General features: G+C 41.5%; 1 protein-coding gene across 1 annotated transcript; it reads right to left on the minus strand.

The window, feature by feature from the left end:
* Positions 1-516: 516 nt before the first annotated feature.
* On the minus strand, positions 517-20,417 carry tcta (T cell leukemia translocation altered). The gene is made up of 4 exons (XM_007890286.2): positions 19,953-20,417; positions 12,445-12,499; positions 8,256-8,305; positions 517-1,392 (listed from the first exon to the last, which is right to left on the minus strand). Exons 1-3 carry the CDS (start codon positions 20,161-20,163, stop codon positions 8,263-8,265), a joined length of 309 nt encoding a protein of 102 aa, XP_007888477.1. The 5' UTR covers positions 20,164-20,417; the 3' UTR covers positions 517-1,392; positions 8,256-8,262.
* Between the last annotated feature and the right edge of the window lie 149 nt (positions 20,418-20,566).

The raw sequence follows: 20,566 nt of genomic DNA on the forward strand, positions 1-20,566 counted from the left end.
ATCTCAATAGAGGAAGCAAATAATCCCAGGAGTTGCAGAATTTGTAATGATAACAACTGATACCAAGGAGAAGACAGTACAGTAATTATTTTAAAACCCTAGGGCATGTAAAATTTAAGCAGGTAACCTCAGATCAGAAAAAAGGCTCATAACGACAATTTGTTTTGCCTTATAATTTATTCATTGCAAATTAGGAACATAATGCAGATTTTGCTACTGGTCACTGTGCAACCTGTAGTAAAGATGGGGAAGAATTGGAGCTATGTTTCAAATGCTCCCAATTACAGGGGAGGTAAAGAATACCACAAGGCGTTCAAAGATTTATCACAAAGGTGGATTAAGTAGTTAATAAACATGCACAACTATGTGAATGAGTATTGGTCAGGTTTATTGGTGAACACAGTGCTGGTGATCGTGCACATACATCTCACTAACATTGACAGTCATATGAAAAGTAATAATAATAATCCTTGCATTTGATATAGCGCTTTACCACGTCACTGAGATGTCTCAAAGCGCTTCACAGAATATACTGTAAATTGAATTGACTATATATTTTGTGGGTAATTGAAATATAATGAGCTTCAGCAAGAAACACATTTAGTGCAAACCAAGCCAATTTATATTGTGGCGTTTCTTCATATTCTCTTTTACACAAACACATGGACAGCAACCCACCCGCCTCCCCCCCACCCAATAAAATATATACAACAATTTTGTAAATGTACAGCATAGGGAAGTCTAAAAACATAAATAGGAGTTAATTTAGGAGCTAAAAATGTATAAAGGTTGTCCAATTTATGGATTACAGTGATTTACAAAATAAAATATTCATCTCTAAATACATGCGTTTACATTCAAAAGGTATTTCAGCAGGATATACATTCCTTCATGGCCTGTTTCAATACTTGGTGCCATTTTTGGCAAAGTTTACTTGAATATTAATGAGTACTACGATTAAGTGCATAACAACGTAGCAATAGAAAAGGAAGTAAAAAAAATTAAGTAGCTTTACGGTGAAAGGTATTGAAGGCTATGGCAAAATGGTAAGTGATTGTTTGTGTTTCAGGCCCCAAATAATTGTACGGTGGCAATTTGTTCTTTTGTTATAGCTGTTAGTATTAGTATGGGATGGAGGGGGTGGGGAGGGAGATTAGTGGCAGAGCGAGGTGTAATTGACACGTGGCAGGTATGTGATCCTGTCTGTGTTTTCTAAGGAAAACCAATGAGCGGAAGCCAGGCACTTCCCTTTTGAGCTGAGAAGAAGTAGAAAAAGACAAAGTTACCCCAGTCCATTTCTCTGGACAGATGGCCAGCTCAAAGGAGGTTTTGGCGGAAGCATGAAGCATGCTGCCCCCTGGCCAGGTAAATGATGCTCGGGCCAAGAGAAACCTAAAGCAGGGAGAATAAAAATAACATTTAAAATGGGAAAGGAAAAAAAACATTACAACACAAAAGAAATATTCAGTTTCTCCTGCACATCTCATTCCAGTTACATATTGTACAAATGCAGCTGCTGCTGGTATTTTGTTTGGAGGCCAAAGGTAAGGATCTAACCAATAAAAGCACAATTATCCCCATTTTATACCATCCCTCAGAGGATTGAGTTCAAAATCCTTGTCCTTACCTTCAAGGCCATCCACAGCCTTGCCCCTTCCTACCTCTCCGATCTGCTAACCCCTTATCAATCTGTCTGCTCCCTCCACTCAGCAGGCTCCAGCCTGCTCCAACATTGGCGGTTGGGCCTTCAGCCTCTCCGCTCCAACCCTCTGGAAATCCATCCCACATTCCCTTCAACTCACTCCCTCCCTTGCCTCCTTCAAGGGACGCCTCAAGAACCTCCTCTTCGACTGTGCCTCCTTCCTCCTACCCTCCACCTTCCCTGACCCCTAACACCCTTCCCCCGCTTGGGTCCTAATCCTTGATACTTTGACTACTCAGCGCATTGGGATTTCCTCACGACGTGAAAGGTGCTTTACAAATGTAATTTTGGATTATTTATTTCTGACACTTTCGTAAGTTCCCCGGCAGGCAACCTGCTTTGATATTGCTGGTATTAACTAGACACTGGAAGGCGCAAGTGCTGGTTGGTTTACCCCAGTGGTACCACTTCTGGCCCGTAGGGCGTCAAGAAGCTCTCCCCCGAACATTCGCATAAGTCTAGGCAAGTCCGTGTTTGATCGGTTGTCTGTTTCAGTTTTTGCTTAATTGAATATTTCTTGATTTGCGGCATAACAACAACAACAAAATTACATTAGCGCTTTTCACGTCGGGTGGACATCAGGGGTCAGGACCTGAGCATGGGGGAGGGGTGGGGTACGGATGAGGGAAGGCAGAGAGGTGGGAGAGCGACTGAAGAGGAGGGTCTTGAGACGGGCCTTGAAGGAGTCAAGGGAGGAAGCGAGGCAAAGGGACTGTGGGATGGAACTCCAGAGTGTGGGGGCAGAGAGGCTGAAAGCTCGGCCACCGATGGTCGGGCGGGAGACATGGAGCAGGCCAGAGCCAGCTGAATAGAGGGAGCAGGCAGGCTGGTAGCAGGTCAGAGAGGTAAGAGGGGGCAAGGCCATGGATGGCTTTGAAAGTGAGGACGAGGATCTTGAATTCGATCCTCTGAGGGTTGGGGAGCCAGTGGAGTCGGGCGAGGGTGGGAGTGATGGGGTCACGGAGCCTGGTGCACAAGAGTACACGAGCTGCAGAGTTTTAGATGATCTGCAGCTTGTGAAGGGAAGAGTTGGGAAGGCTGATGAGATGGGAATGTCCATAATCGAGCCTTGATGTGACAAATGCATGGGTGAGGGTTTCGGCAGCCTGAGGGGTGAGGCAGTGGCGGAGTCCGGCAATGTTGTGGAGGTAGTGGTAGGCAGTGCCGGTCATGGCGCGGATGTGGGGTAAAAAAGGACAGTTCAAGCAAGACACTCAGGTTCCTGACTGGCTTAGTGAGGTTGAGTGTGCAACCGTGGATGCTGATGCTGCCAGCACCCGAGGTGCGGAGGCAATGGCGCGAGCCAATCAGGAGGGCTTCGGTCTTGCTGACATTCAGCTGGAGAAAGTTGTCCAGGACTTGATGTCGAACAGGCAGTCGGTCAGGATGCCAGTAGTCCTGGCATTGAGGGTGAAGGCAGAGAGATAGAGTTGGGTGTCACCCGCATACATGTGGAAATTTACCCCACGTCTGTGGATAATGTCACCAAGGGGCAGCATGTAGAGGGTGAAGAGGAGGGGACCGAGGACAGAGCCCTGAGGAACCCCGCACGAGATGGTGCGGGGGCTGGAGGAGAAGCCGTTAGCTGAGACAAAGTGGAGGCGGTGTGAAAGGTAGGACCTGAATCAGTCGAGGAGAGAACCTTGGAGGTTGAGGTGGGAGAAGAGGCGGTGGAGGAGGATTGAATGGTCCACAATGTCAAAAGCAGCGGAGAGGTCAAGGAGGACGAGGAGGCAGAGGGAACCCTGGCCACATATAGTCAGGATGTCATTTGTGACCTTGACCAGAGCAATTTCCGTGGGAGGTTGGAGATGGGCCGGTAGCATAAATTAAGAAAATTTATTTTGTTGGCCAACCGTAACAGTTGGCCACCACTGAGATTTTCCTTTCCTCTGCGAAGGGGAAAAAGATGTTAGAAGAACACCATCTCTGCTTGGTGCTTTCCCAAGATCAGGAATAAATAATCATGTTTTTGATCAGGTTGGGGAAGGGCAAAGTTAGTCTACACATAATAATAACCCTTTCATTTGATATAACGCCGTATCACATCGTTGAGATGTCTCAATTTGTTTCACAGAATATACTGTAAAGTGGATTGACTGTGTATTTTGTGGGCAAAACACAGCAGCCAATTGCATACAGCAGTGTCCCACAAACCGCAGTGGATTGAGTGACCAAATTTCAACTAACAACCAGATTCCTACTTACTGCTACAAACAGAAGCGTGTGGAGTAAGAAAACTTGCCTAAGATTCACCCCTTAAACACTTCTCCCCTACATTATTCATTTTAATAAAGATGATTCTGTCTCTTGAGCAAAAGATTAATATTGGTTATTTCTCAGTTACACAACAAATTTTGCTAGAAGAGGTTCTCAAAATAAATGTTGCTCATTAAGTCACAAGGCAGAGAGGATTAAAAAGCCATTACCTAATTCCATTCTTCGCTGTTGCTTCCTGGTGCAAATTTAATTAATACCTTAATACCTTCCTGAGATAAACTTTTGAACCCAGAAATGTAGGTGAATGAACGCTTTTGTTGTATAAATATTGTTCGATGTGTAACTAATCAAGGACAGGAACCGCATTTGACTCAGATTCATCAGAGTAAATTGCATGTACACTTAATGGCTTTACTGTACAAAATGGTCTAGAAATGTAGCTCAGACACAATTTAAGAAAACAAATAGATGGAAAACAGAGAGGAATAAAACAAGCATACATCTGGTTATAAGTCTATCTTATAACGTGCATGCACATAGTTAACGGGTGAAATATCAGAGGGACTGGGGAGAAGAGGGAAAAATTAATATTTACACATAGATTCCTCTTCTTGCAAAGCCCTCCTATATATTCCTACACCTGGAATTGTAACAACAACTTGCATTTATATACCCTTCACGCAGGGTAGCGTCCCGGAGAGCTTGACAGTGGTGTAGTCTGAACCCGAGCCAGGTGGAGAGGGAGGGGGAGGTGACCGTAAGCATGATCAAAAAGGAAGGTCTTTAGGCAGGATTTGAAAGTGGGGAGGGTAGGGAGCAAGGCGGTGGAATTGAGGGAGAGAGTTATATCATAACCCATGTTATTGCAAAATAGTCACCAAGCCCAAATGAACATTTTGGTATGCTGGTATGTTTTCCTTAAGTTCTGTTACTTCCTAATTGCAAAATACAAGTTCACTAACTAATAAACAGGAAAGGTCTTTATAGTTCATTCAGCCTGGTTCCTCCCCTCCCCAATTACACAAGCAATTTCCCCAGAAATATGTAAATGTTTGCTGACCAGAGGCTCAATATTCCTCATGGTCTTAGTCTTTTATTGTCTTAACATTCAAAATCATGCACAGTTTTCAGAAATTCTTCATTCTCAGTCTTAATTTGGAAGACACCTTTTTACATTTCTTTAAAAAGTCGATAGGTGGATCGTTTTCTCTGGGGATAATAATCAAAAAAAATGCGTTCACTTAATTCACTACCGTGAGTGCACAATTGGCTGTCATGTTTTCATCCACAAAATACACAGTCAATCCACTTTACAATACTCTATATTCTGTGAAGCGCTTTCAGATGTCTTTGAGACACGATAAGGCACTACATCAAATACAAGGATTATTATTATTATTATTACATGTGCCAGGATTGAGAAAGAAGAGCAATGGGACTCTCTCTCGCAGAATTTCAGAAAGCCTACGGCTGCAAAAAATTGTTGAATTAACAATAATAATTCTTGCATTTTATATAGCGTCTTATCACGCAGTTGAGATGTCTCAAAGCACATCGCAGAATATATTGTAAAGTGGATTGACTGTGTATTTTGTGGGTGAAACGAGGCAGCCAATTGACCACAATTTGTTTTAGAAGGGATTAATTGTGGGCCGCTGCTTTACGCAATTGGTCTCAAAGCGCTTCAGAGAATATATTGTGAAGTGGACTGACTATATTTTGTGGGCAAAAGGTGGCAACCAATTATGCACAGCTGAGTCCCACGATCAGTTGTGGATTGAGTGACCAAAATTCTTTTTAGAGAGGTGTTATTACCCCTGGAAAGCGATCTGCCAATCAACTAACAACTTGGTTCCTACTTACTGGAAGGAAACTTGTCTTGGGTTTTATCCCACCCGTGGGTTCATAAACATCTGTATGTGTGTGTGTATAATAAAAATAATAATCCTTGCATTTGATATTAGGCTTTAATACTTAATCTCATAGCACTTCACAGAATGTACTGTAAAGTGAATTGACTGTATAACTTGTGGGTGAAACACAGCAGCCAATTGCGCACAGCAGTCGTGGATTGAGTGACCAAATTATAAATTTTTTTTGGAAAGGATTATTACCCCCAGAAAAGTGATCTGCCAATTGACTAACAACTGGGTTCCTGCTAGGTAAATAGGCATGTGGAGTAAGAAAACGTGCCTATTATTTCACCCTGCGCATGAATCGAACCCGGGTCCTCTCAATTGCGTTAACCAATACACTCCAGGAACTATGGAAAACCTGCTTCCACATTAAGATGTAATTTAAGAATTTTACAAAACTCTGTGCAAACTTGCATTTTAAGGCAATGGTCTTAAGGTTAAGCTGACATTTGACATTAACTATGAAGAATCTGCACTTTAGGTTTCAAAAACCCAGAAATTCAAGCCTTATTTTGATATACTGTTCTCTTAAATAAGTAAAAACCATAGATTTCAAGGAGATAAAGCTTACAGCTGTGGCATACTTTTTAAGCTGATTTTACTCTGAATCTCCTTCATGTGGACGGCAAGTTTATATTTTGCTTTATTTGAAACTATACATCAAAAGAGTGTAGCTGAAACGCGGTAGCTGCCTATCATGAGGTAACCATACTGCTGTGTGCATTTTCGGAACTTCTCAAACAAGATTTTCATAGTACAATTCACACTCCAGTTGCCTGACCAGGCAGGAGGTTGAGGGTAGAAGAGGTAGAAAAATATATTGCAACAGAACGCAGATAGATTCCCCCACCAAAAAAATCTGTTATGGACCCCGTAACCCACTTGTGACATAAAGAGCTTGATATAATCTCTGAGCCAAGAAGATTCAGTCTTACAGTAATCAAACATATTCTATTAAACCATGAAACTGTTCTTGAATAGCAGCACTAATAATTTAACTTTCACTGTATATAATTTTTAAAATTAAATAGGTATAGTTTTCTGGGCATTACTGCTTTTGACTGCTTGTTGAATTCTGTTTGTATAATTAAACTCTGGCAGTAGGTACGTGTAAATCTAAATTAGTGATTACGGCAAGCACTGGCTTAAGAGTGCAAGTGAATAACTGGAGCCTAGGCCTCATTCACAACTCAGACACTAGGAAGTGCTAGAGCAGCCCAGGGTTTCTCGTCATCTCTGGAAAAATACCTGGTCTTCAGTCAATGCCTAACTAAACATGACAGTGTACCCATGATTAGAAGTTTGGCCTATGGGAAAATTGCAGGCATAATCCCATGTCCTTCTACTCCACAACACAGCAGCTTGGTCTAGCAATGTGACGTCACCAAATCATTTAGATTAATTTCAGACTCATTATTTTTTCCTATCCAGTTAGATAATTGAAATTCAAATGGTGGACAGAGTGCTCCACTTTACAGGATATTCACAAAGCTGGGGTTCTGAGAACACCATCATACATGATGTAACATTGCTAGAACAAGATAACAGACTCAATTACATAATGATGTTATTGTACTTTTTCATTCTCTCTGAGGTCAGTCGAACTACCTGCAAATCATGCGATGATTCAGGCTAATAAACCTCGGCAATGGTATTACACATCTACGATCAAACAGGCCTGCGTGCTGAAAATATCCACACCTATAGTCTGGGAAGCTATACAGTACCAGTACATTAGGCACCCTTTGAGGCAAGATGCCGTGAACTTTCTAGTTTCCAATTCTCAACAATGCTTCCTTCATAGCCGACTCTTACAAGCTCTTGTGTTCCACTTTGGAATCAAATTAGGAGTTTGGGTGTCTTCAGGTGACAATTGAGCGTCATGCCTGAAGGATATGGATCTGGACATTACTGAACCCAGATAAGTGTACCCCCTTGCAACCTGCAATAAGGCAACATTGCAAAATGTGAAAAACACAGCACAAAACCCTGTGATTTCAGTAATGCATGATGCCCAGGCATGTTGGAAATTAGTTCCCGTCTGAATAGAATCAAAATTAGAAAAAAAGATGGATGTTGAAGTGCCAAACAGGATCTATTTCAACCGAGAACAGGGTCCAGTTGGGCTGACTGAGCCCGGCAGATCTGTTCACGTGAGTGGCATTTTCTTTATTGGCATTTTGCGTCAACACTGGTGCAATCAATAGCAGTATCCATCATACATTTCTGATAGAAGTGTCTAAGCAGTAAAACTGTGTTAAAAAAAGGGATTTAACAGCAAGGAGTTAACAATGGCACGTTTTAACTGATCAAGTTGCGATACTCGAAATCTTGGAGAACTTAGCACCCAACGAAAGTTTAAACAATCCAGGTTCACACCAGCAGACCAGTGCATTTCTCAGCTGTAGAATACGTACATCTCCATCACTCCCTGTGACGTTTAAATGGCTCATCACTTGTACCCTCCCTGTAATTAGAGAGAAATTGAACAGTGTTATTTTGTCAGCTATATAACCAATCCAAATCATGTGAAATTACATTGAGTGAGGATTTTTTTTCTCCTTCAGTTTTTTCACTTTCCTCTTTTGAAAGCAGCATCTCACCTGGGCGACGATTCCATAGCTGGAATCCATAGATAGCATCTGTCTAATGCTTCATTTGCTGGCTATGTTTCACATAGAGCCTGAATAGTGAGTGTAGGGAAGCTATTTCACCATGAGGATGCAAAATTCTGTACTAATTTGATATATACACGCACATCATACTACAAGCAGCAACAAACAAAAACAAATTGCATTTACAACAACCAAGACAATTTTCTCCTCCTTATCTTAGAGACTGGCAGACAAACTGCAGCACTTACTCAACCACTCCAGACCAGAGAAAACAACACAGATTAAAGATCTAAACTGGTCCACACAGTAGCTCAATATTACACCACATTGGGCCATGAGACCCTGCCCACCCTTTCTCTCTAATCTATCAAGGGGACTCACAAATGATTACTTAACATTCAAATACAAAAAATGATCGATTCCTCACACCTTCTGAACCAAGACTCTTTTATTACATGTTGCAAATATGTCAGAAAAACTGAGTTTTTGGGTGTCTGGGATGTGTTGCACATTGGTATGGAAAGCTACCAAGACATGTGATCTTCAGTAAAATCGATGTGATATACATTTTGAATTTCTACCTATTATTTAATAGGTTTCTGATTAAAGAAAATTGCACCCAAAACTTTCACAACCAAAATAAAAGCATTTATTTTTAGATGATTTATTTTTGCTGCATGTCATAAGTTGAACAAATAACAGGGAAAAGCTAATCAAAGAGATAATCATAGGAACAGTATTGTGTAAAGGTATGTAATACACTAATTGGCTTTTATCATTCCCATAAGCAACTACTGTATAGTGTACCCTTAATTCTATTTCTAATAGTGGAACCTGACTGACATTGAGAGAGCCATGTAGATTTGACAATAAAACAAAGTTAATACAGTCTATTTTTAAAAAGAGTATTACGGGATAGATTTTTCCACCCACAGTATTCTGTGGGATACTGCTGTGCGCAATTGGCTGCCACATTTCGCCCACAAAATATACAGTCAATTCATTTTACAATATATTCTGTGAAGCGCTTTGAGACATCTCAATGACGTGATAAGGTGCTATATCAAATGCAAGGATTATTATTATTATGGGGTTGGAATGGTGTAAGCGGTAATCTCATTTTGCAGCTGAAGCTATCTTCAGCCAATTAGAGTACCTTTGTTCCAAGCACTTGTAGAAGCAGGACTTAAAATTAAGGAGTAGATGCTTATAGCAATGGGAGAAAGTGACATTGGATATTAATACGTGTAATATATATGTATACACAGTGGTATATATGTAGTATACACAGAGATCTTTGTTGAAGGCAGTTCATCAAAACAAAGTCTACAGAAGCAGCTTATTTCTTGTACCAATATAGTGAGGGTACATTGGAATTTGTTCAGAAGCCTATCAAGCAAGTCACACTCTCCGGATCACACTGGCACATTGCTACTGTGTCCTAATTAGCTATCGCCTCTGCATTCAAAATTGTAGTGTAAAATCCAAGCCAGGACATGAGCTAATAATCCAGGATCTAATGCAGTATTGAAGGACTGCTGTTATCCTTAGTGCTATGCATAGAATGCAACATTAAACCATGATCCCATCTTCCTGTTCAAGTGGTAGAAGTGAACATTAAAAATCCAATGGCACTATTTTGAAGATGATCATTGATCATCTGGTTCCTCGCCCAAACTGTGCATCTCCATCAGTCACAAACACCAGCACAAATTAAAACTAGTCATTCCTCTCATTACTGCTTATACGAGGGACATCCTAAAAGTATTGCCTCCTATTTATTTTATGAAGAATGGTACATGGTACAGCAATGGAAAACATACACAAGATACTTTTATATATCCCACCCCTGCTGTGAAAGTTTTGTTTACTTCTAACTGGATGGAGGCACATGACCCCAGTTCAAAATGGTGCCTAACATGTGCTAAGCAGAGAGCCATAATTGAATTTCTCACAGGAGATTTCACCTATTGAGATTCACCATTGCATAAAAGTCTATATGTTGATGTGAGTACTGTAAGATGGTACTTAAAGTGGAGAAACTGAATTTCAAGATATGTCTCGCAGTGGGTGGCCAGCAATACCTGATAATGAAGAGAATTCACAGCAAGTTGATGAACGGATCCGCAAAGATCAACACATTACTCAGCAGGATTTGAGTGACAGTCTCGGTGTTGGTCATCATGCCATAGAGATGGTTATTGGTAACCTGGGTACTCTAAAGTTTGTGCTTGGAGGGTTCTACGAATGTTAACCGTGTTTCACCAGGGAAGCAGAAAGGCAATTCTCTCATCATTTTACTGTAATGGCAAACTGGCACTGGTTCCACATTGGGGCAAGTGTGGCGATCATTGTGGAAAAATGAAAATAAAAACGGCTTCCTACAACCCAGCTGCTTCCTCTGCTCAGTGAGCACCGGCCTGCTTCACAAGCCCCATACGATCTGCCCAGTCGTCGAGATTCAGCCATTTCCCTAGTCTCTGGAACTCCATCCCAGAATTTCTCCATCTCACTGCTTACCTCCCCTCTTTTAAGCCATCCCCCCATTTAGTTTAAACTCTTTTATCGTGCTTTCAGTCATCTCCCCATTCAAGCAAGGGTGCCCAGTCAGCTATGTGAAGCACTTTTGAGATGTTCTCCCAACGGGAAAGGTGACATATAAGCATAAATTGTAATGTATCCCCAATCAAGATGGAATAAGAAAGTATTCAAGAGAGCAGGTTTTTGTTAATAACGAACCTAACTTCCAACCCAATTTTCCAAGTAGCTGCAGGTACCACTCGCAGTGGATGCAAAACCAATTAGTTGCTGGTCTAATTCTAAGCTGTTGAAGGGTTACTGTACAGGATATTATGTTTTTTCCTTCTGTCTTGGACATTGCATCATTCACACAGCAAAATAATTCTATCTTTCGCTGGACGAGGCTCCCACTGAACAAAACAGACTGCAAATCAGCCCAAAATACTACACCCAATATCGCTCATGGTATCATAATAATCCTTGTATTTTTCATGTCTTTGAGACGTCTCAAAGCGCTTCACAGAATATACTGTAAAGTGAATTGACTGTATATTTGTGGGTAAAACGGGGCAAACAATTGCGCACAGCAGTGTCCCACAAACAGTCTTGGATTGAGTGACCAAATTATTATTTTTTAAGTCGAGCAAAGGAGAGTAATTTCTGTGAGCACTGCTGGTGGTAAATCCATTCCCACCCACCACAGGACAAATCTGTCTCAAAAGCTTTAATAAAATAATCTGTTATCTGATTTTAAAAAAAGGTTGAAGTGCACAGGCTTGTACTTGCCATTCCTCATGTGGTTATTACCAATGTTGTAAGCATTTTTAAATTACTCGAAGAATTCACACAACCCCCGCTTTCATAAAATCACTAGCAACCAATGACGAGGATGAAAAGCTCCTGGAATTTCTCAGTGGATAAAGGCAGTTTCAATGATTCACTACTGAGACATTACAGACCAGGAACATCACAGATTCAATCCCTGATCTGTGCCATTAGCTAATCTCAGCCTGGTGGATTCAGTGTACCTGATCTATAGAGAAGAAAATAAATAAAAATCAGATAGTGTTCCCACTACTGATATGCATCCAACAATGTTAAGTAATATGTGGACACTGAGCAAAGACAGGATAGAGTTTGCTAGTAGTGCCTTCTACACAGTCCAAGCTACCTCCTATCCTCATTTAAAATGACTTCTGTGTTTTGCTGAGGTGTTGCAGGGTTACTGGACAGAAATTATGAATGAATAGCTCTCTGATCTAAATAGGATTAGATAAACTTCAACTTGTACTGCACTGATTAATAAACATAGTGGGATGCACGAAACCTTGTTTGACTTGGATACTCTGAAGCATGGTGCAGGGTTTCGCAATATGTTGGGACATCGGCTGACTAAAAAAAAGTGATATTCAAAGGTCGCCATCAGATCAGTTTTGTATCTACTGAACTTCAAAAAACTCTTTAAACTTACCAACTGGTAAAATTGGAAGAGCTATCTGGAGTGCCGCCGTTCTGACCTCCAATACCTGTAAAAGAAAAGCAAATTCAATAAGATCTTTCCAATGCATTGTATCACTGGGGAAAAAAATCAACCAGATTTACACCCAATTCATAAGAGCAGTCCAATGTACTTTCATCCAATGTTCCTCTTCCCTCTTCTTTCAAGACAATTGTGTTTAAGGCACTATATTCATGCCTTCATCACCTCTAGGCTCGACTATGCAAACGCCCTGCTTGTCGGCCTTCCCAACTCCTCCCTCCACAGACTGTAGATAATCCAGAACTCTGCAGCCCGTGTCCTCTCCCGCACCAAACTCTGTGACCCCATCTCCCCCATTCTCGCCCGACTCCATTGGCTTCCTATCCTTCAGAGGATCCAGTTCAAGATCCTGGTCCTCACATACAAAGCCCTCATGGCCTCGCCTCACCCTACCTCTGCGACCTCCTAATCCCTACCAAACTGCCCGTTCCTTCCGCTCAGCCGGCTCCGGTCTGCTCCACATCCCCCGACCCACCCGCCCCACCATTGGCGGGAGAGCCTTCAGCCACTCTGCCCCCAACCTCTGGAATTCCATCCCCCAGTCACTCCGCCTCGCCCCCTCCTTAGCCTCCTTCAAGTCCCACCTCAAAATCCTCCTCTTCGACTATGCCATTGGCCACCTCCTTTCCCCTCCCCTTCCTTCTTCTCCCCTGACCCCAGCCCGGGTCTGAAATGCTGTGGACTGTCCAGCGCCTTGGGACGTCTTCCCGATGTGAAAGGCGCTATACAAATGTAATCTTCTTGCGGTATATAAGCTATATAAAGTTATATATGTGTATATATATATTTCGCCACAACTGTCATTGATCCATTTCCTTCTATTGAGATATGGTTCCACGTTGCCAGATGCTCTCCACTGCCAAACTAAAGTTTTTGTGAACCTAGACAGTGATTATGAGCAGGCTATTCGACTGAGAGAATTGAAGTTGAACCCAATCTTATCCACACCCAAAATTCATACACGTAGCCCTGCAGCAGAGGTTGCTGGATGCAATTCAGAGCAAGAATCCCGCCAAACATTACTCTGCCTAACCTGACCAATTTAAACCAAATTTAGCATCCCTGTTGTCAACCGAGATCAGCTAACTCATCAAGTTAAGGACCAGGGATACAATCTGGAATCTTCCTGGTTTGTAGTTCAGCTGCTCCATGGATAAACTCACTAAGCTATCAGAAGAGCTGAGGTAAACTGACTAAATTCCAAAGTTGAACTGAATACAAAATAATGCAGAAGGCATTGCTTCTATTAGGAGCTGGCTGTATTTCAACCCAAATGAAAATACCCAAACACAGATATGTTTCCTAATTAAATAACCACACTAAAAGTGAATTAAAATGAAAAGGGTATAGTCGCTCTAGAGCCTTTTAGTTATCAAGTGTTTTATGCAGTGTGCGCTGTAATTAATTCTGCTAAATTCAATGCAGATTATTGATTACATAGTAACATTGCTCTTTCCTCAAAAGAACATGAACTCTTAAAAGGCTGAAAAGCAGATTAAAAAATATGGATTTTCTGAAAATCTGCCCATAAAGACGGAAGATTAGAGGATAGTAAACAAACTGTAGATGTGTTTAGATTTTACGATTGTTTGGCACACAATAAAGCTGAGAACTACAGGAAATGCGGTGTGGCTAAGCAAATATATACATACTGCCATTAGGTCACTGCGATTGATCAACGTTACACTTCAACCAGACAACTAAATCGAAAACTAAAACTGACAAGACACAGTATCAGCTGAAACAAGAGACATACAAAGTGAATGAATTAAATTTGAAATAGAAAGTGTGAAAAATAGAATCGAAAACAAAAACATGATAGACCATGAGGTGAGGGAGAGAATGTAAGCAAGTACAACTTAGACTGACCTAAAGAACCAGCATTAAGTTAATGGTTCTGAGGTGCGTGAGCAAATGAACGTTTGATAAGGAACCACTACAAAAAGATCCTACAAAACTACTTTTCTCAAATTGACAAATCTAGACGAAGGCCCAAATCTTACAGTGCAGAACACAACCAAAATAATGAGTAGGAAGTGGTCGGTTAAATAGCAATTGTTAACTCATAACAAGCTTACATTTTTAAAAAAAATTTTAACTGTTGCAAAAAGATGAGGAAGTTGTAGAACTGAAGCAGTGGGAAAGAATGAGTTAAGAGTACTCCAATAAGTCTTAATTTCAGTGTTGTGAGAATGCAGGGAGGAGAAAGAGTCTGCAGTATTTGAAGCTTGCAAAGAAAAGCCAGGAGTAATATCACATCAGTACTGATAAAATAAAGGTGAAAATAGAGCATGTTACTGTCCTGTACAGCGAAATAATTTCAACTCCTTCATGTGCTACTGCCATAAAACATTCTAATTTATGTTGTTCTTTATTGTCTACACAGATAACTTCCTGGTGCTCTCATAAAATGACTATAGCAGCAGTTGCAATACCACATCCTTTTTGAAACTGTCGCAATTAGCTTTGTCCATCATCTCTATATTGCTCCACCTCTGCCTTTCTCAACCACATATTGATTAAAGAGTAAAATAATAACTACACCACATACATTATAAAAATACCTCTTGCCTGGCATTTGTTAATGATTAATATCAGAAGGGCTGCATCTATTGACACTTAATTTACTTGGCTGAATTACAATCTTATTGTCTCAGGATTACAGTAAAACTTACATAAGTCATATCAGTTGGGACCATCACATTTAATATAACTTATGTGAAATATGAGTTACAGGAAAACTTGTGTAAATAATGTATAAAATCAGATTAATCGATAATCTACATTGCGCACTTCAGTGAGGCCGGAAAGTACACAATCGTCGATGGGTCAGAACTTCATTTCCTGCTATTCAACGCAACAAATGTGCATGTGGTGACAGACCATTTCTCGCGTTTCAATGCAGCGGCGTTGGGAGATTATTTACTTTATGAAATACAACTAGAGCAAAGAAATCTAAGTGTTTTTTGGCAGGAATCTGAATAGAACTCAGGTGCATGTATGACTTAGGCGATTATATGATTTATAAACATAAAACTTATACGAGTTTTACTGTATTGCGTCTGGGTCAGAAGATCGTAAGTTCATGCCCCACATCAGCACTTGAGCTCACATCCGTGCCCGTTCTGCCTTCCCCCACCTCTGCCACATCGTTCAGCTCCGCCACTGTACCCACCCTTTGGAACTCCGTCCAACAGTCCCTTTGCCTTGCTCCCTCCCTTGCCTTCTTCAAGGCACGTCTCAAGATCCACCTCTTTGACCGCTTGTTTGGTCACCCTCCTACTCCTCGGGTCGAAATCCCTGACTGTCTAGCGCCTTGGGAAGTTCTACCGACATGAAAGGCACTATACAAATGTAATTTATTGTTGCTGGCCTTCAGATGAGATTTTAACATTTCAAAGAGAAAACAGAGCTTCTACCTATATCCTCGTCAAGAATTCTCCAGATAAATGGGTCATTCACCTCATGACTATATTTTAGGACATCACTGTGTGCAATTTGGCTACAGAGTTTACCTACAAATACAGTCACTACACTTGAGACATTTCAACATAATAAAGCATTATATCAAATACAATTATTATAGTCACTGTTAGATATTATCATATCAATACACAAGAAAGATTGCTCTCAGACAAATACAATTTTTTGAACATTTATTAATTGATTGCAAGCACTGACCCATCACTGCAATACTCAGTCAGGCTAAACTTACCAATATTGTCATCATAACCTTGACTATCCAGAAAGAAATATACAAGGCATTAGAATCCGACTCAACTACTTAAAATTTTGTTAAGCTGCATGAACTATAAACCTGAACATCACGGGCATTCCTCTAGTTTTGTAGCTATATTTCTTGGTAACACATCAATTAACAACAGCTGCAATATCTGCTTTTCTGCATAGTATAGCACGTAAAGCAAAACTCACGCTACATTATAATTAGTGTGCTTTTGTAAAAGACTATGATTTCAGTTATCCATTACAAAATAATTTTAGTAGCAAGAACCCAGTCCAGGCTAAATTTCCCCCATATGAAAAGCAGTTGCAGTGCCACTAAAGAGGTCCTAGCTGAGATCAAGTTTGACAGATAATGGATCAACCCAAGGTTCTGTATGGCTCAGAATCATATTGCACAATACAATATATTTATCTACTGAGCCAAAGGGAGCACCATGACCACAACAATTAGCACTTATGTAGCACTTTTCATGTTGGAGAACATCTCAAAGCATTTTAGAGACTGAATGGAAGTGTGATCTGGGTGGGAGATGGGTAGGGGGTCAGGGATTGTTGGGAGGTGGCTGAAGACGCAATTAAAGAATTAGGTTTTTAGACTGATTCTGAAAGCAGAAAAGGTGGAAGTTCAGAGTGAGGGGCAAAGTAGCTGACAGCTTGCCCACATAGTGGAGCGGAAGACATTAAGCAGGCCTGAGTTACTGAAGCAGAGGGAGTGGGCAGAGGAGTAAGATTACAGAAGATCACAAACATCCCTATGTGTTTTAGCTATTAGGAAGTTACTCATTAGGACCACACAAAAAAAGTGTTACATTTTCATGCACAAAACTTTGGGCTGAGTAACAAAGCAGTTAATTTGGCTAATTTCACCTATAGCATGTTAAAAATCCATTCTATCTGCCTGCTTTCTTAAAAGATATAATTCACTGTTTCCATTGTCACTCATAGAACTATGTCCCAAGGTTTTAATAATAATCAAATAATTATTAGAAGTTTGTATTTCCTAGTTTCAGCATGTGCTACTTTGTTTACAATGCAGAAAACAAAAATTGTATGAATAGCACCCTTCAAGCGTGGTAGTGTCTCCGAGGGCTTAACAATGGCGGAGCTTGATGCTGAGCTGGTGAAATGGGGGAGGCGACCATAGGCACGATTGAACAGAAAGACCTTCAGGTAAAGTCAAGTCAAGATCATGGCAATAAAACAGAAGGCACAAAAGCAATTAATGTACATACTCCCAACACCAGTCCAACCTCCTATCCTGCTTTCTCTCCTCATGGTCCCTTTTGATAGCAGCTACAAATAAAACATTAACAGTTCTCCCTTTTATCAATATTTACATGCTCTGTAGCTAAGATGATAGCGACGGTATCTGAGCAAACAAAATAGGACTGGAATTCACAAACGAAATGCACCTGCTACCCCACACATGCAAGATCTACTTGTTCCCAAATCAGCAAGGAAATGAAAGGTCCAGTGATGGCATTCCAGGTAGCTCGATTAGCTCAGACCAGACAACTTCATCACTCACAGTCTAGTCATTCATGTTCCTGCTATCTAACGATCACTATCTAGAGAACTTGGTTAGACCACACTTAGAATACTGTGTGCAGTTCTGGTTCCCACACTACAGAAGGGTTGTAGAGGCTCTGGAGAGGGTGCAAGTGAGATTCACAAGGATGATCCCAGACTGAGAGGTTATACCTATCAGGAAAGGCTGAACATACTTGGACTCTTTTCTCTTGAAAAGAGGAGGGTAAGGGGTCGGAGTCCTGTAGCTCAGTGGTTAGAGCACTCGCTTTGCAAGCGAGAGACCTGAGTTCAATTCCAGGCAGGGCGAAACCTTGGGCAAGTTTTCTTACTCCACACAACTAATAATAATCCCTCCAAAACAAAATAATAATAAATTGGTAATTTTCAATCCATGACTGTTTGTGGGACATTGCTGTGCGCAATTGGCTGCCGCGTTCGCCCACAAATATACAGTCAATTCACTTTACAGTGTGTTCTGTGAAGCGCTCTGGGACGTCCTCCCGACGTGAAAAGCGCTAAATCAAATGCAAGGATTATTATTATTAAGGGGTGACCTGATAGAGGTCTTTAAAATGATGAAAGGTTTTGATAGGGTAGACATAGGGAAGATGTTTCCACTTGTGGGGGAGCCCAAAACCAGGGGCCATCAATATAAAATAGTTACAAAAAGATCAAACAGGGCAGTTAGAAGAAGTTTCTTCACACAGAGTGGTGAGAATGTGGAACATGCTACCACAAGGAGTTGTTGAGGCAAATAACATAGATGTATTTAAGGGAAAGCTGATAGGTACATTAGGTAGAAAGGAATAGAAGGTTATGCTTGAAGGCTTAGTTGAGGAAGGACAGGAGGAGACTCATGTGGAGCATAAACACTGGCATGGACCAGTTGGGCCGAATGGCCTGTTTCTGTGCTGTATATTCTAATGTATTCTAATGTCTCTAATGATCGCTGCTAGAAAGAGCTTGTGTGTGGATGTCGAGCAAAGCTAAAGTTAGGCTCAGCTCTGAAGTGGTGCCTCTCATCTTCTCCCTCTGATCAAACACCTGCTGACACAATGTCTAAAACTACGCAGGAAGAAGTTACTTGGATATGCTGGAGGTAAGCCTCTTCCTGTGAAATCATACACCTAGCATTGTCTCCAGGAGATGGCCAAAGAAAATAAAATGAGGGGGAAAAAATTGATCAAATTTCAAAACAATTCCTAACCTTATTCCAAAAACGATAATAAAATTGTATACATGTCACAATCACAGCAGCTTTTTAACATGCTCCCAGCAATACAATACCCAAGTACAGTAATTTTAAAGATTCTATCCCGTGCAGTATTAATTCAACCTGGAGTTTGTAAAATCAAATCCTGATAAGTGCTGAGTTAGCTGATCTCAATCAGGGCAGCAATTGAGGCAGTAAAGTTAGGGGGAGATACGATACGGGGGGCAGGAGAAAGGAAGAAAATCAACCAGACTTTGCTGAGCAGTATCCAGAAAACTACTAGTTGTAAAGTACAAGTGTGAGAGGATCGGGTTTAGTTCTGATGTTCAAGCGCTCCAAGATGCTGCCCTACATGAAGGGGGCTATATACGTGCATAAATTGTTGTTGTTGATGTTTCTAGCAATCCTACCCTCTCTGGCCTCCACCTCCCTGATGCCAACCCCCATCCCCCACCCTCAGTCCTAATGCCTGATTGTTCAGCGCCTTAAGACATCCACTCGACGTGAAAGGCGCTTGAACAAAAGTAATTTTGTATTGTACTGTCATAAACGCTGCCAACGCTCACTGTCGAGGCTCATTGAATAATGGCCCTCGGGATAAAGTACTGGTACCCAGTGACATGAAACCATATCCCAGAATGAAAGGGGGCAAATGTTTCCTTCAGGAGACAAAATGTGGTTAGAGGGAAAACACAGGCAGGCAATGTGTTGTGTCTGTCTTTCTCTATTGATGCTGATGCTGTATATTTCCAGGACTTTCTCCGGCTTTATCTCGCTTTCTACTGTACAACATTTATGACATCTGTTGCTCTGTTTACAATTCTTGACCTTAAACCTTTGCTGAAAGCTTAAAACTTAATTTCAAAACCCTAGTTTTTTTTTTGGAAGAGAACACTGTAAAATTAAGGAGTTGACCTTTCAAACGCGTACACACACACACACACACACATACCTTGTCTGTAGTACATGTCATTGACTGTGGCTCCATAAAACTTCCAGGCCACGTAAACGGCCACCAGGCTGCAGAGCAGCCAGACCAGGAGGATTTTGAAGACAGTCACCCTCATGTCATTGCTGTCCCAGTCCTGGGCAAACTCGCTGCAAAAAGCGAAGACCCCGTCCAGGAGGAACGAGGTGATCCCTAAATCCCACTGCAGCTCCATGGCCGCTCCAGGTGCAGCATAACTTGCGTCTTTCCTCTCCTCTTTTTCTTCTCTCTCTCTCTCTCGCTCTCTCTCTCGATGTTATTTGTTCATCTCTGCAGTGACAGAAAGCTGAGTGCGCCCTCGTCTCATCGCCCCCCCCCCCGTGTGTGCGTGTGTTGTGTGTGTCTGTGCGGGTTTGTCTCTCGGGCTCAATCCCCGCCACAGGGCCTCGCACCGACCGCTCGCCTTCCAAACCAAACACCAGCCCTCCCACCCTGACACGCACTTTCCACACACCCTCCAAAGTTCATCCTCTCCCTCCCTCCCCCCCACCACCACCACAAAAAAATACAATTCCCTAAAATACAAATACCGCATCCTTTATATATCTGTGTATATATATATGTGTGTGTGTGTTTAA

Source organism: Callorhinchus milii, unplaced genomic scaffold (genome assembly GCF_018977255.1).
Source record: "Callorhinchus milii isolate IMCB2004 unplaced genomic scaffold, IMCB_Cmil_1.0 Scaffold12, whole genome shotgun sequence".
Classification (NCBI taxonomy): domain Eukaryota; kingdom Metazoa; phylum Chordata; class Chondrichthyes; order Chimaeriformes; family Callorhinchidae; genus Callorhinchus; species Callorhinchus milii.

Coding starts and splice junctions, on each gene's coding strand:
- tcta (XM_007890286.2), bottom strand. CDS start 20,163: ATGGAGCTGCAGTGGGATTTAGGGATCACCTCGTTCCTCCTGGACGGG. Junction 12,500..19,952: donor TGACATGTACTACAGACAAG/GTATGTGTGTGT, acceptor TTTCTTTTACAG/GTATTGGAGGTCAGAACGGC. Junction 8,306..12,444: donor TCTTCCAATTTTACCAGTTG/GTAAGTTTAAAG, acceptor CTCTAATTACAG/GGAGGGTACAAGTGATGAGC.